At 43.7% G+C, this 15,317-nt stretch overlaps 1 protein-coding gene across 6 annotated transcripts in view; it reads right to left on the reverse strand.

The window, feature by feature from the left end:
* Positions 1–413: 413 nt before the first annotated feature.
* The window catches only part of MYOCD (myocardin), an 86,178-nt gene continuing 71,274 nt past the window's right edge, over positions 414–15,317 (reverse strand). For 5 of the 6 annotated variants that reach the window (XM_037001413.2, XM_037001415.2, XM_037001410.2 and 2 more), the window contains 5 exons: positions 11,534–12,463; positions 9,529–9,672; positions 8,429–8,557; positions 6,274–6,331; positions 414–4,365 (listed from right to left, as the gene is read on the reverse strand). In XM_037001413.2, coding sequence (XP_036857308.1) covers positions 3,794–4,365; positions 6,274–6,331; positions 8,429–8,557; positions 9,529–9,672; positions 11,534–12,463 — 1,833 coding nt within the window. In that variant the 3' untranslated portion in view covers positions 414–3,793. The remainder of the gene's footprint in view (positions 4,366–6,273; positions 6,332–8,428; positions 8,558–9,528; positions 9,673–11,533; positions 12,464–15,317) is intronic. The other variant, XM_037001411.2, reaches the window with a different exon arrangement.

The raw sequence follows: 15,317 nt of genomic DNA on the forward strand, positions 1-15,317 counted from the left end.
GCATTTGTTTCTAGAAGAGCTGAGGGAGTTTAAATGTTCTTTTGAAAGGACTTTCTTGAATGCTTGGGATAGGTTTTTGACTCTTTTTTTTTTCTTTCCAGATTGTATAGAAATGTTTCCAAATGGCAAAAGCTGCCAGTTGACAGTAACTATTCAGGTGGAGACTTCATTTCCTCATTTACTGGCGTAATCATTGCATTGTAAAGACTGGGTTCTCATGAACTTTAGTGACTCCCTTTCCATAATGCAGTGTCTTAGCTGTAACTGAAAGGTTCACAGATCTGGAAGTTGGTACCTCCCTCCCTCCCTCCATCTCTTTCTTTCCCTTCCTTCCTTCCTTTCTCCTTTCTTTCTCTTTTCTGTCTCTTCTTTTTCTCTTTTCCTTTCCCTTCCTTCCTCCCTCCCTCCCTCCCTCCCTCCCTCCCTTCCTTCCTTCCTTTTCTTTCTTTCCTTTTTCTTTCCCTCTTTCCTTCTTTCCTTTCTTTTCTTTTCTTCCTTTCTCTCTTTCTCTTTCTCTCTTTCTTTCAGTCCTCCTTCTCTTCCCTTTATAATAGAATGTGTGTCATCGCATTAACATTGCTAGAAGCAGGGCGCACAGTGAGCCCTGGATTAACGGAAGCCTTTGCACACATGGATTTTCTGACCCTGTTGGGTAAGTCTGACCCCATGAAACTGCAGCAGCACTGGGGATGGCTGCAAACATCTGCAAGTCTGCTGCACCACGGGGGTTCCAGGAGCCTTCAGAAAACTCCACGTGGTTATTTTCAGCTCTAAGAGCATTAAGGAACTCAAATGTGGACATGTTCATAAGCCTCTGTACACCTCTTAGTCATGCCCAATTTATCCCTGGAAAAGAGGATACAACTAAAAGAACTTAAAATAAAAGTACCTAGTAGGAGACAGATGAGTTGACATGGATTATTTGACCCACCAGGAGTAGCCAACTTCATCAATTATCCCATTTTATCCTGCAAATCCCATATCGGACCTATGAAGAGACAGAGTGAATAGAATGGAAACTGTGAGGGGAGGTCAAGACCAATAATCTGGGAGTCTGCTCTGTGGTGTGTTGGTTTGCAATAGCAAATACACCTTGTCAGCTATGAGGCATGTATACCAGTGCCTGGTAATAGCCTAAAAATATCCCAGTGAAAATACACAGCCTTACAATGTACAGAGGCCTCCTAACCAAGTCTACCCAAAGGGAACAATAATTAACATTCAGACCAGAGGCTCAGAGTAGGAACACTGTGAGTTTGTTTTCCAAAGGAAGTTAAGGAGGGGAAAAATGACATACAAATTGTACAACGTGGCACATAAAAAATGCACTGACCAGCCAGCTTTGTCGAGATCCAAATTAAACTTCCACAGCTGAGGAACAGCAAATGTGAGGAATGTGTTACTAAGGTTTTCTCCCCCATAGCTTCACCTTCAAAGAAAAGATTGGTGATTTTCCCCTCTAGGTTTTTGGTTCTGATGACTGACATGAAAGGAAAATGAAAAATTTACCACGTGGCTCTTTTAAAACACAATGCTGATTGAGGAATGTAAAGCGATTTTCATGTTCTTTTTACACTCTTCTACGGGAGACTCTATTTCCTTTTCCAGCTATTGATGCTGTAGCTGTTCCGTCTTCTCCCATCCACATTCATTGTCAAGATGAGCTTTTCACGGTAAGCAAGTGTCTGTGAGTCATTGGGCTGGAGCCATTAGTCACACACAGAGAGGCAATGTGTAGTCTGGTTGATTAATCAGGAACTTGTAGTGAGAAAGGCCAAGTATCATTTCACAGCAAATTGAAAGGCTTTTGGTATAGAACTCTGAACACTGCTTTTCAAGATACACACACATACACATATGTGTATGTATATATACATAAGCATGTATATACACACATATCTGCATACACACATACATGTGTATATATCTGTACACATATGCATGTATGTGTGTGTGCGTGTATTCTGTGTGTATGTATTCTGTTCCCACCTCCCCAGTAAGATCTGACAGCTTTCAGAGTAGCAGTCACCCAAAACACTCTGTGTTCACACATGTTTACAAGTTAACAATGGAATGACTTCTAAATCTCTGGTTTATCCAAAAGAGAACTTCTAAAATCACAATATTTTTGGTTATCTTCTCCATAAGTGCACAGTGAACATTTTTTACAAACAAAGAAAACAGTGCCTTAGTGATTTAAATTAAAAAAAAAAAACAAATAGCAGTAGCTACTTTCCACAGCATGCAACACTATAAAACAGTAAATGGGAGCCATGAGAGGCTTCAAGAGACTGTCCTGCATTTTAGTTTTTCAACTCCCAGCAAAAGCACAAAGCTAATGAGGAATGCACATGAGCCCATCATCTTTTTCTTCCATCGTTCCAATGGGTGGTTGTATTTTCTTTCAGAAACCCAGACCTAAAATACTCTTTGTGAATATAATTCATGTTTACCTTTACAATAGCATGATTTCCAATTTCTCCAGAACAACCCAAAGCCATGGTTATCATGGATCACATGGGGGTGGAATGAGCTTTGTGTCTGATGGCCAAGTCACCATTTTTTTCCTAAAGACATTCTTAAGACTTCCTTTTGCAGCAAATTATACATATGGAGAATGAGTTCTCCAGGAGAACCTGGATTTTTAGCTTTTTAAAGTATGGCTTTATTAGGAGTATGGCAGCTTGTTAGATTTGAGAAGTCCTCTTCTCCCAGTGTTGGGGCAGAAAAAGAAAGGTCTTCAAAAGAGGAGGAGAAAAAGAAAAAAAAGAGGAGGAGAAAGGATTGGTATCTTGAAAGAAAAGTAGAGTAGGGGAAAGATAAACCGGAGGATCCTCCCACCCCCACCCAAATAAGATAACAAAAAGAGAAGTTGGACCACCATAAATAAAAATCCTGTTACAGTAACCCATGGTATTTATTCCCACGATAAGTGAAAGATGTTCTCTGGTTCTGATTCTCCCTGGCATGGCTTCCTGAGGGTAGAGAGAGCCTTCTGATCTGCTTACCTGATCATCTCTACTCTTTGAAACTAAAGGGTTGTATTAGAGAACAATGGCAGGAGGGGTGTTTGTTTTTGTTTGCTTTAAGGTTCTCTCCTGTTTCACAATGCTTATCACCAGAGAGACAGCAGGAGTGATTCAACTACTGATGGAGAAGGAGGGAAATTGTGGGTGGGGTTCTTTGGACCAAATGTAGGTCAATTGTTCTCAGTGACCACGGCAGAGTCCTGGGAACCACTGGGGGGGGGGGGGGGGGGGACCTTGGAGGCCAAGTGACACTGAGCTGGTTTCACTTCCCTGGGAATGGATTTTGCTTTCCAAATAGCACGAACAGAGAGCTACGGAGCAGCCTCGACGAGGAGTGTGCCTTCCCATACCTCTGATGGACTGACTTCCCTGGACTCCCAAAAGAGCCTGCATTTTCTTTCCACAGTATGTCCAATAAATTCACAAGAAAAGGTTACACTGTGAGATTATGCCTCAACAGTGCCTGAAAAAAATTATGGGCTAGGAAAAATACCAGTGTTTGAAAAGGCAGTGAAAGAATTATGACTATTTTTTGGCATTCTTGATCTGAGAAAGCACATTTTTGAGTGCACTGCTGAAATCATTAACAGTCACTGAATGTTGGTAAATATTACATTTTATATATACAAAGACACCTATTTGTTCTTGATGGTCTAGAACTCTCCATCGCTTTTGAATTCTCTCCTCCTTTTCCTTTTTTCGAATGGAAGTGTTTGGGGCATGTGCTTTCCCCCATGGAGGTCCTTGCATCAGGGCGACTACCTCTACCACTGCTGTAGGTGAAGGTCCATGGGGGAATTCAAATTGAGATCCGTGACGTCCAGGAAGTCGATGTTAAAAATGCTGTTGCTGCTGGCGGCGAGGGAGCCGAAGCTTGGTGTGGAGCTCGGTGGAGTGAGGTCCAGCCACTCCATGGTTTCCCAGGGGGATTCTGTGAAGCTTAACTGCAGCCCACTGCTGTCCACAGAGGAGGGTGGAAAGTGCGTCTGCATCGGGGACAGTGGGCCCGGCAGGATCTCATGCGCGGTGAAGAGGTCTTCGGCGGCCTTCCCAGAAAATCCATCCATCATCCCCTCGAAAGCAGGTTCCTCACTCCCGATTTTTAGGAGGGCAGCATCGCTCACCTTTCCTAGGGGGCTCTGGGAATTCAGTAAGACCTCCAGGTGCTCGTCGCCGTCGGGGTTGTAGTGATGGAAGGGCAGCTGGCCTCCCGGAGAGGCTTGTTCGAAAGCAGCCGAGGGCGGGGTGAGGGCGGCCGTAGGGCTTCCGGAAGACCCGGGCATCTTCGGGACTTTCTGAAGGCATGAATGACCGTCTTTGGCATCAGCCGGCATTTCTGTTGGTAAGACACAACAGGGATTGTTGATCGCTTCAGGACGCGAGCACAGACCAGGGAGCCACTAGGCTTCTCTGATCACTGCTCATCCCCCTCTCCATCTGTCCTCAGTTTTCCCTGCCCACCAAACCCTTTCTGGAAATTCCACTCTGATGATCTGTCTCACAGCAGATTCCTACTTGCTCTTTTAGTGACACATGGCTGTCCCCCTGGGACACTGAACCCTCCCTTACACACTCAGCAGGAGTCCATTTACTTCAGAGCCAGAAGTAAGTCACCAGGTGCCACCCTGTGGCACTTTCCAACTGCCATTTCTGCTCCTTGAACTGCTTAGTGATTTGGGCTGTTGTGCTGGCCCCATCAGTGGGAAGTATTCCCCAGTCCACGGCTTTTTCCCACTTCAACTCTTGTCATCTCTGTGATTTCAGCATCCTGAGAAGAGACCCATTGCCCCACTGGCCTCTCGGTCCCTTGACACCCCACCCCTCCCAGTGGCTGCTCCATCACCACGCTGTCAGACACACCCTGGACTTGTCATCCCCCATCACCACATCCCTCTGAAAGCTCAATGCAAGAAAAATTTCCCACTCTTCGTCCATCCTGTCCCATTCCTCTAGCTCATTTACTAAGCACCCCACAATTTCTCAGTCTCTTGGAGTCACTCAATCTGTTGACCCAAACATTTTATCGCCCTCCTTCAGCCCCTTCCAGTTTGCACATCTCTTCTTGTCCAATCTATATTCGCTGATCCACCATTATAATTACTTTTATAAACATTCTCAATCCCTTTGCTATTTTCTATTTACACCAGATGCACTTGGCAAAACCCTACCCCTGGATGAATCCTCTCACCTGTTTTCTCTGAGCCTGCTCTGGACTGACAGAAAAATTACACAATGCAGCTGTTTCACTTTAAATTCATGATGTCAAGCCTGTAATTGGCACTTAGTACACCTAACAATCCTACTATTCCTCCAGAAAACTACATTCACTCATGACTGATTCATTACTGCTCTTTCCTCGAATCTCCGGGATCCCTTCCTGTGCCTTCAGTCTCTGCTGACCTTTTCATATACTTCATTACAAACACAAGGGTGTCAAATATTAACCCTCTCATCTTCCCATTACAAGACTTACAAAGGTACATACACCAGTGCCCATGTTTTCCTTCTGCCCTATCCACTTGCTTGGTACCCATCTCCCTTACCACATGCCTAACTCCATAAAGGTGGCCACTTTGGTGCAGCACTGAGCTGAGTAGGATTCCTGGCCACTTCTCTGAAATGTTAAATGTTACTTAAGGGCTCAGACCTGAGTCTTTTCTTTCTATCTACATGTTCTCCCTACATGATCTTATTTGTTTGTGTGGTTTCAAATGCTAGGTGTGGATTATGTGATTTTTAAAAAATTAATGAATGACTTAAAAGGAGGCAAAAAGAATATGTTGATCAATTTTTATTGCTAGCTTGAATGACATTCAACATGAATGGACCATCCGGGGGAGATTACTGAGTTTCATTTTGAGTAAGTAGTGCAAAATTTCCTTATATTCTTTATCGTTCTTACAATTAAGAAGATAGGGACATTGGGGTTAGAACCATAGAGAAACGTGGTGTAGCAAGGAAAAACATTTTACGGAAATCAGGAACTGAATCAAAAGATGAAAACTGTTGAAATGAGTGGTAGAAAATGTTCCTAGGACAAGGGAACTCAGGCAGGGAGGAGTCATCCACTATGCCTTCTTGTGCCTGCTCCAAACACCAGAAGACAGGAAGCTCAGACAAAGTGAGACTCTACCTTAGACAGCATTTTGATCTAAGTTACAGTGAGCATCTGACATTGGTACTAAGAGTTCACCCCCAGAGTCCGTGCCGGAGCCAAGGGTGGGCAAAGCAAAGGCCGTCTTACCTCCGCTTTCAATGAGGACATCCAGAAGTTCATCCATCTGCTGACTCCGGGTCATTTGCTAGTGCAAATTAACCAAAGAAGAACAGAGACATTACAAGGTGGCGGCCTCTCCTGTTGGAGATCATTAGAAGCAGCACCACAAGTTTCTGTATGAGGTTTGATTAGGGTTTGTTTTTGTTTTTAATTGTAGCAAAATACACTCAACATCAAAGTTACCATCTTAACCATTTTAAGTGTTTGGTTCATTGGCATTAAGTACATTCACATTGTTGTGCAAACATCACCACCATCCATCTCGAGAACATTTTCATCTCACAAAACTGAAACTCCATGCCCATTACACTCTAATTGCACATTTTCCTCCCTCCAGGCCCTGACAACTACCATTCTGTGCTCTGTCTCTTTGAATTGGATCACTCTTGGTACCTCATATAAGTAGAATCACACAATATCCTTTCATGACCAGCTTATTTGTGACTGGCTTAAAGTGTTCAAGGTTCATGCATGTTGTAACATGTCAGAACTTACTTCTTTTTTAAGGCTGAATAATATTCATTGCATGTATATACCATGTTTTGTGTATCATCTATCAATAGACACTTGGGTTGCTTCCATCTTTTGGCTTTTGTTAATAATGCTGCTATGAACATGGGTGTAACTGGCTAGAGGTTAATCTATGATTAAAGCTCAGTATTAATTTTAGACTGGAAAACTACTGACTGAAACAATGTACTGTGACAAGAGAAGGGAAGAAGGCAGACTGTTCCTCTGCACAGAGTCCTTCAGACACAGCTGAGTCATTTGACAGGGTTCCCTCCCAGGAGCAGTTCACCTTAATGCATGGATAGTGCGGCCTGCCTTGGACCTGCCTCCTGCCTGGGAGCTGTGCATGTGACCAAGAACACACTCATCCTTCTCGGGTTCCTCACTGCAATAGCCTGTGGAATACGTTGCTCCTTGGAGGGTACACACCCCTCCACGGAGCTCATCTGAGTTGCCCAGTAGGCTCTTGTTTATAGGAGTCCACTTTACTTAGCTTTTTTCCTTCCTTTTGAAACCGTGAAGGATCAGTTGATGTTTTACAGATACCATGGGAAGGACATGGGGAGAATAGTGGCATCCACCTCACTCCTCTGAGAGCCCAATTCCAGTAAACCCAGGCATCAGTAACCAGTAGGGATGGGAGCACTGCTCATTTTGCCTGTCTAGAAGGCATTAAATGCCTAGAGGATCTGGCAGGTAATGCAAATGAGCCAAAGACAGAGCAAAAGAAAGGGCTGGAGTGTATAGCATATGCTGTGGCTTAAGCACACAGTGGGTACTTTGTTTTAGGCAATTGTTGTCTGGCAGAAATGTGGCTCTACGGTGACCAGACCTTCTGATTTTTCAGAAATAAGAAAGCTCACTTTTCACATTCAATCTCATCTTTAAAATACTCTTTAAGCCAATAAAACCTAAGTGCAGGCTGACTTTGCTCTGTGGGATACCAGTGTGCAGCAACTAGGTAGATTCCTTTTGGGTTGAGCACATAGGAAGGACCATCTGATACTTTATCCAAGTCCAGACCATATGAGACATAAGCTCTTTGATTGCTTTTCTTTTTTTTTTTACTTCTTACTTGGAACATTTCCAAACATAAATGAGAGTACACAGGGAGTCTCCATTAGTACCCAGCTTCAACAACCATCAATATTTTGCCAGGATCATTGATTTCGAAGCTAGGAAGAACTTTAGAAAGCATTACCCTGACAACTGCTCTCATATATTTGAGTCCTGATCCTATGCTCGGACAATGAGGGAAGTGCTACATTATCTAGAATCATTACAAAGCAGTTATTGGCCCTATTTCATGTAAGAGAAGTCGAGCACTCGCCCAGTCTTTGTGGCAGTAGTACCTGGCTGGTGGCAGAGCCGGAACTTAATGCAGGCATCTGGGTGTGCAGCCCAGTCTCTTCTCTCCCTGCCTCGCACAGCTTCTTTACACATGCAACACCTTTCTACAATTAGCATCTAGACGCTTTGCCCATTCGGGTTGGGTGGGGGGGGGACACCAGATGCACTCAATATCAGATCCTACAAACTGCCTGAAGCCGAATAATGTAAACCGCTGTGCACTTAATCAGTCTATTCTACAAAGAACAAATCATGCGGGTACCTGCTTTACTGCATCCTCGTAGGATGGAGGCTGTGTTATCTCTGAAACTGCCGACGTTGACTTAGAAAACGTGGGGGATGGCATTGAAAACTTGGGCCCTGCCTTTTCAGAAGCATGTAGACCAGCCATCTGTGTGAGTAAAGTGCAGAGAAAGACAATCAATTCAGGGGGCAGAAATAGTCCTACTTCTGTTTTAGAGATGACAGGCTAAATTTTGGAAAAATCGGTGTAAGGGGAAAAAACCTACGAGAGCTAAGCTATGTATTAACAATAGTGCATAGCACGATGTACTTATTGCTGGAGGCAGCTTAGGATGAGAAGCTCCCAGATTCATTTCCCCCACCTAGGTGCACCCCTCTGTGAGGAGAAAGCAAGATGAGAGAAGGAAATAAAGTCAAAGAATCCAAAGAAGCCCATCAAGCCAGGACTTTTCAGAGTGACACACACCTCAGGCCACTTCATTCCTGAGTGGTGTGCTTGCGGAACTGGAGGCGCTCATGTGATTCATTCCTGCGCACTGTGAGTGTCTTCTGCGCAGCACCTGGGCCATGTCAGGGTCTCTGTCCCCAAAGGACACCCTGCCCTGGCTGGCACCAGGTGGCACTTTTGTATCCCAGCCATCTTATGGTTGTCTCCTTTTCATCACGTGTCATTAGTCCCAGGGACTCCTATATCCTGGCTTGTTCATATCCTCTGCTCTTCCACCTGTGGCAGTGTATCAGCTCTTCCTTTATCCAGAGATCTTGCCCTGGGACCCCAGCTCTCTGCACCTCTCCGGACCTTTCCACCGATCCATGTACTTCCCTCTTTCTCCAGCATTATTTTTCCACATGCGCCTATTCCAATATTCAACTCCACTGAAACTGATTTGTTTGCCTGTTGTTTTGGTCATGATGATATCTGGCATGATCCCAGGAGATGACTCCTTGGAATGCCCTAATTGTTTCTGTACATCTATTTCAGTCCTTTTTGAGTGGACTTGTTTCTTTCTAAAATACCATTTATTTCTGCCTTCTAAGCTCACCATTTGGAGGACATGGGCCACAGATGAAAGAAGAGGCAAAGTCAACCCAAGTTTAAACCTTTTCCCAGGCGCCTACCTTTTGCTGCACACCTGGGCTTTTGGGGCAAGGGTTGCCCCCAGCACCATGACTGCTGTCTGCCTGGGCTCCAGAGAAAGGTGGGTGGAGGCTGGAAGGCTGGGGAGAGAAGCTTGGAGGATGGCCCTCGTGTGCCCCTGAGTTCTGTAGGAAGGAAGATGTGACACATTGAATGGCCACCGGCAGCATACGTGAGAACAGCCTTTGCTGAAAATGCTGGCTTGTCTTTTCAGACCTCCCTGAGTTCCATTACCAAAGTCTCAGATCTAGCTTTGTGCATATCAACTGCTGCTCAAACCCTTGCATGGCTTCCACATGGCCACAGCACAGGGTCTCCACTTCTAACCAGGACAGATGTTCAAGACCTTCCACAGTCAAGTACTGTTTCCTTCTACAAGCTTGTGTTCTTTCAAGGCCCCCACGAACTTCCCTCAGCAGGCCCTCTACATTCTACCTCCCTATCTTTTTTCACATGGAATGCCCTTTCCTGACCCTCCTTGTTTAAATCCAAACTTTGTCCAATGCCTTTGGAAAGCCTTCCGGCACTTATCTAGCCCTCCATGATCCATATCCTCCCATCCCTTCCCCAGAGCTTTGTGTAGCATTTAATGCCATAAGCACAGACTGTTAGTTATTCTATATTGCCCTTTATCTCATCTTTTTATCATGTCATCATTGCTGTCTTCAAATATCACTGTACAAGGCTTACATCTTCTTGAGTGTAGCATTATCATGAGAAATGAATGTATTATGGTCCAGTGCTATGCTCCAAGGGCTATTTTTACCTTTGTTCTTTATGACTCTATGTGTTCAATATGTGTTGTCAACGATGATAACGATCAGTGCCACCTCCTCCCAGAGAGCCCACTCAGGAGCGGGCATCACTTGGTGAATGTTGCTTTGGTAGGTTTGTAACTGTTACTCTCATTACCTCTGACCACACCCCATACTCCCAGGTACTGCATATCCAGTGAGCAAAGCTGTGTGCTTTAGAATCAGACAGTCTTGGGTTCCTGTGATACCAGGCAACTGCTTTAACCTCTTGGAGCCCCATTTTCCTCAGTGGCAAATAAAGATTAATGAATTGAAGGTCATAAGGCCATTGTGATGACATGATTATTCAGACACATGCCTCTTTATACTTGCCACATGGCAGGTGTCCAATTAATATGACTTTTCTTCCTATTCCCTTTCACATAATACAGATTCCAGAAGCTTTTGGGAATTAATTTCCTTTTTCAGATAGACTCAAAGAGACTTTCCTAATGATTCCTCAGAGCTTTGTGGACAAAGGAGAGTCTCTGGTGACCAACTTCCTTGGTCTAGTGTTTAAGCAGGTGTTCCACTAAGCCATCCTTTTCTCCATAAGTTGTACCATCTTCTAAGACATTATGTATTTTACCTGTTTACTTAATGTCTGTCTTCCCACAAGAATAGGGATTTTGAGTTGGCTAGTTCAGTAATAATCCCCAGAGGCTAGAGCAGGGCCTAGCACACAGTAGGTTCTCATTAAACATTTGCACCATTGAGACCATTACACCAAGAGAACAGTAGGGTCTGGTAACTCCCCCTTTGGCTTTCTTGATGAACTGCTTTGGCCTATGCTAAGGCTTTATGCCAAACAGTCCTGAAAACGGGTTGGCAATCGGGCCCATTGCCTGTTTGTACCAATAAAGCTTTATTGAAACACGGCCATGTGCGTTCATTTACAAGTTGTCTGTGTCTGAGTTTGTGGAGTTGAGTAGTTGTGAGAGATACCATATGGCCTGCAAAGCCAGAATATTCATTATCTAGCCCTTTCCAGAACATGTTTGCCAACCCCAGTCTCAGAGAAGCAAGTCTGATCTCCTGCAGAGGCTTGCAGATCTGGAGTCTGGGAGTTGCTGTTGGGCCTTTGATAAACCCTTCCCATTAAAGGTTCCAACGTCTGCTCTTTAGCAGTCACAAATCCTCATCCCACTTGCAGAAGGAGGGGTGTGCTGGGCGTGGGACAAGGAGTGCTTACCTGTGCAGTACACACCTGGCTGCTTACAGGTGAGGAGACCCTGTGCCCTTCTCCTGGAGCGCCTGATGATGAGGGGAGGAAGTAATGGTTGTTCGGCGATGGGGGCAAACTGATATGCTGCGGGCTTTTCACAGCCCCCAGAGGCGAATGCTGGGGAGAGCACTGCGGGCTGAGGAATGTGGAAGAAAGTACGTTGGTCTGACCTGAGGACTCCCCGCAGTGAGTATTCCCAAGAGGCAGGAGGTGAGCCGCTTCACAAGCCGGCGGCTGGCCCTCGGAGCTGTGGCTCTGTCTTTTCACAGGTACTGGCTGGGATGCAAAAGGGCAGCTGGAGATGGCGTCTTCCTGCTTGATGGCGGCAGCCAAGAAGGGCAGCGGCTTCTTCTCAGAGCAGTTGCTCCTTTTCTGCTTCTGCAGCTGCATCCTCAGCTCCTCCACCTGCCTTTGCTCCTGCTGGAGTTTCCAGGTGAGCTCGTTGATCACCTTCTGCTTCTCCACCAGCATCTTGTCCTTCTCGGAGTCCAGCCCGTCCAGCTCGGCGGGCAGAGCGCCCGCAGTCAGCAGGCTTTCGTCGGTGCACACGTGCACTGGGGATGGGTGCAGGCCAAAGGAGGGCGACGCGTCATGGAAGGTGTCGGGCAGGGACCCCGCCGCCGACAGGTCGGACGAGGTGGGCGAGATCGGGGGGCTGGAGCTGGTGCTGCCCAAGTGGTAGAAGCCGTTAGACAGACCACTGGTGGGAGGGGAGGCCTGGTAACTGGGCAGCGTGCTGGTGGGTGTGACGGGGAAAGTGACAGTAGTTATATCGCTGAAGTGGGACACAGGGTTCCCCGGGCAGTCCTGGAAGGGCCGCAGCCGGTCCATAAGGGCCGTCTTCGTGCCGGACACCGGCAAACCCCGTATTCGAAGCTGTTGTCTTAATTCAGAGACCTAAAGAAAGTAGGGCGTAGTTAGCAGGCTGTTCAATGACATCCTTTAAAAGATGTATTTATTACTACATTGGCTTTAGAACAGCTCAAGCAGAACTTTACCATATCCACTTCCCTTTTCAATACTCGTTGACAATTTCCTCCCCTCTCCTCCATGCAGACAAGTTTTGCACAATTTGAATGATTCTTTTAAAATTTGTCATTCTCATGTTTTCATGATCTGGGGATCATAGAAACGTAGAGCTTAAATGAACCAGAGGTCACCTAGTCTACGGCTCTCATCCCCCATCCTGGTCCTTGTCCCCATTTTATAGGTGAGAACACTGACCTCCGCCCAGGGTTTAGCCTTTAGCCTGCAGCCAGTCCTCCCAAAGCACACGGAGAAGCCAGTCTTCTGCTTCCTAGGTGAGTGTGCTCTGCCTGCCACACTCCCTCTGTCAGTGGTTCTCAAACCTGGGCCTGCCCAGGACCGGCTGTGTTAATCCAGTGTAGTAATACACACACCTTTTAAAGGTCATCGTTGAATTAGAAATGGACGGCGGAGCCCAGCTGGAGCAGTGGTTCTAGGGTGGGGCCTGAGAAGCTGCATTTGTAGCAAGTTCCCGGGAGATGCTCCTGTGGCTGGTCTGGGGACTAGTTTTTGAGAACCACAATTCTACATGAACTATTGTGTCTTTAACTTTAACAACTAGCTGGGTAATAGTCATGTTGAGAATAGTATGGGCAGAGGTAAGACCATCAGTTCAAACCCTGGTCTGACTTCTTCTGGGCTCAGTGCTCATCTGCACCTCAGTTATTCTTCTGAAAGATACAGAGAATCAGACTTACCTTGTACATTTTTCGTGAGGATTAAAGGGCTTAAAATTTGTAAGGCACTTGGAATAGCGCCTCAGAAATGGTTAGTGCATTGTAAGCCTTTACTATTTTTATTATGTTAATTTACCCATAGTTATTTCATCCCTGTATTTTTTAATAATGTTCATAAATTATAAACTACAGGTTTACATGGAAACTAATAAATGATAGTGCATACAAATGATGGAATACTTTAGATCCGTTAAAACTGATGCTATAGATATTGGCTGATATCAAATATGGAGTAATTGTTTACGGTATGTTATTAAGTGAAAAAAAGTTTGAATTCCTTGATTCTGTTTTTCTAAGACTTACATAAATGTATGTATCTATATATGACTATTTAAAACTATCCTTGCAGCTGAAAAGATCGAAAAAAGATAGGCTGAAGTATTAAGAATAGTTCTCCATATCTATGTTTCCCAAGTATTCTGCATAAGTATTTACTTTTGTAATTAATACAGGAAATATATTAAACACTTAAATGTCAATGATTCCAAAAAACAGCTACAAGAATACAGAGGATCATATTTTCTGCTATTCTGTAGGGAAAGATCTTTTGAGCAGAAAAGCAAAGAAGGTAATCATAAAACTATTGACAACAAAAATCACAAACTCAGTCCAAAACACCAAAAAGAAAATGCAAATGCAAATAGCAATCTCAGAAAAAAAATAATAGCAAGACAAAAAATAAAGTGTTAGTAAGCTCGATGTGTCAAGTGTGCTTAACAACCCAAAAGAAAAAGACCCACACCCAATATAAAACAGGTGATGGACATGATCCAACTCTTCACAAACAAAAATAAAACTTAAAAAAAATGGCTGATAATAGATTTGTATCATCATTAGTAATCTAAAAAATGGAAATAAGTAAATATTTTTGTGTTCATCAAACCAATAAAGAAATTAACAACACTTTGTTAGTGAAGGAGAGCAAAAATAAATGAATAAAAATGTTAAAAAAAAAAAAGAGCTCTTTAATACCTTGCTATTCCGAGTGTGGTCCTTGGACCAGCAGCTGAGAGAGTAATAGAAATGCAGAGTCTCAGGCCCCTCCCCACACCTGTTGAATCAGAACCTGCATTTTACCAAGAGCCCCACATGATTCAGTGGGCACATTCAAGGGTGGGGTGTGCTGTGTTAACACGCTGTTCCTGGGAACAGACTGGATACAATTTCAGGACAGAAATTTGGCAATATGTATCAAGAACTTAAAAAAATATTAGTATGTTTTGGTTCAGGACTTCCACTCCCATGTAGTTAGCCTGGGGAGATAATCAGAGAACCTAATAAATGTATGTACAAATTATATTTTTAATAGCAAAACTTTGGAAGCAAGTTACATGCCCAATAGAGGAACATTACCTAGATGGTGGAATAATATGTGCCATTACAAAAAAATGTTATTGAATATTATAAGTTATGAAAAATGTTCATGATGTGTTAAATAAAACAGCATGCCAGAATTTATGCTCACATAATTATTTAAAAATATGTCCCTATGCATTTTCAGTCTAGAAGGAAATATATTCTTCAACGCTATCTGTGCATCAGCTGTCTTTTACTCTTTACTTTTCTATATACATCCTATTTCCATAATGAACATATATTACTTTGCAATCAGCTTAAACTTATTTTAAAAGGATTATGATAAGCAGCAAATATACTTTCTCTCCCCTTGCCTTGCTAGCACTATTTTATCATTTTCTTTTAGATTTGCTGGTTTGAAAAGTAGAAAATGGCAACTCATTATTGTTTTAATTTTAAATTACTTAAAATTAATGAGTTCTACATTTATTTTTAGAATCTGCTCTGGCACTGAATAATTTAAACTACATTATTAAATAATGCAGCTCATATTCTAAAATAAAATGAATACTTGTTGAGTTCAGTTTACCTTAAATTTCAGAATATTATGCTGTCTGGGCTTGCTTGGGACAAAGGTTTGTATATATTTCTCTTCTAAATTTACTGGTGTTTTAATCATTGATAATGTTTTA

This window comes from Manis javanica, chromosome 4 (assembly GCF_040802235.1).
Source record: "Manis javanica isolate MJ-LG chromosome 4, MJ_LKY, whole genome shotgun sequence".
NCBI classification, from domain to species: domain Eukaryota; kingdom Metazoa; phylum Chordata; class Mammalia; order Pholidota; family Manidae; genus Manis; species Manis javanica.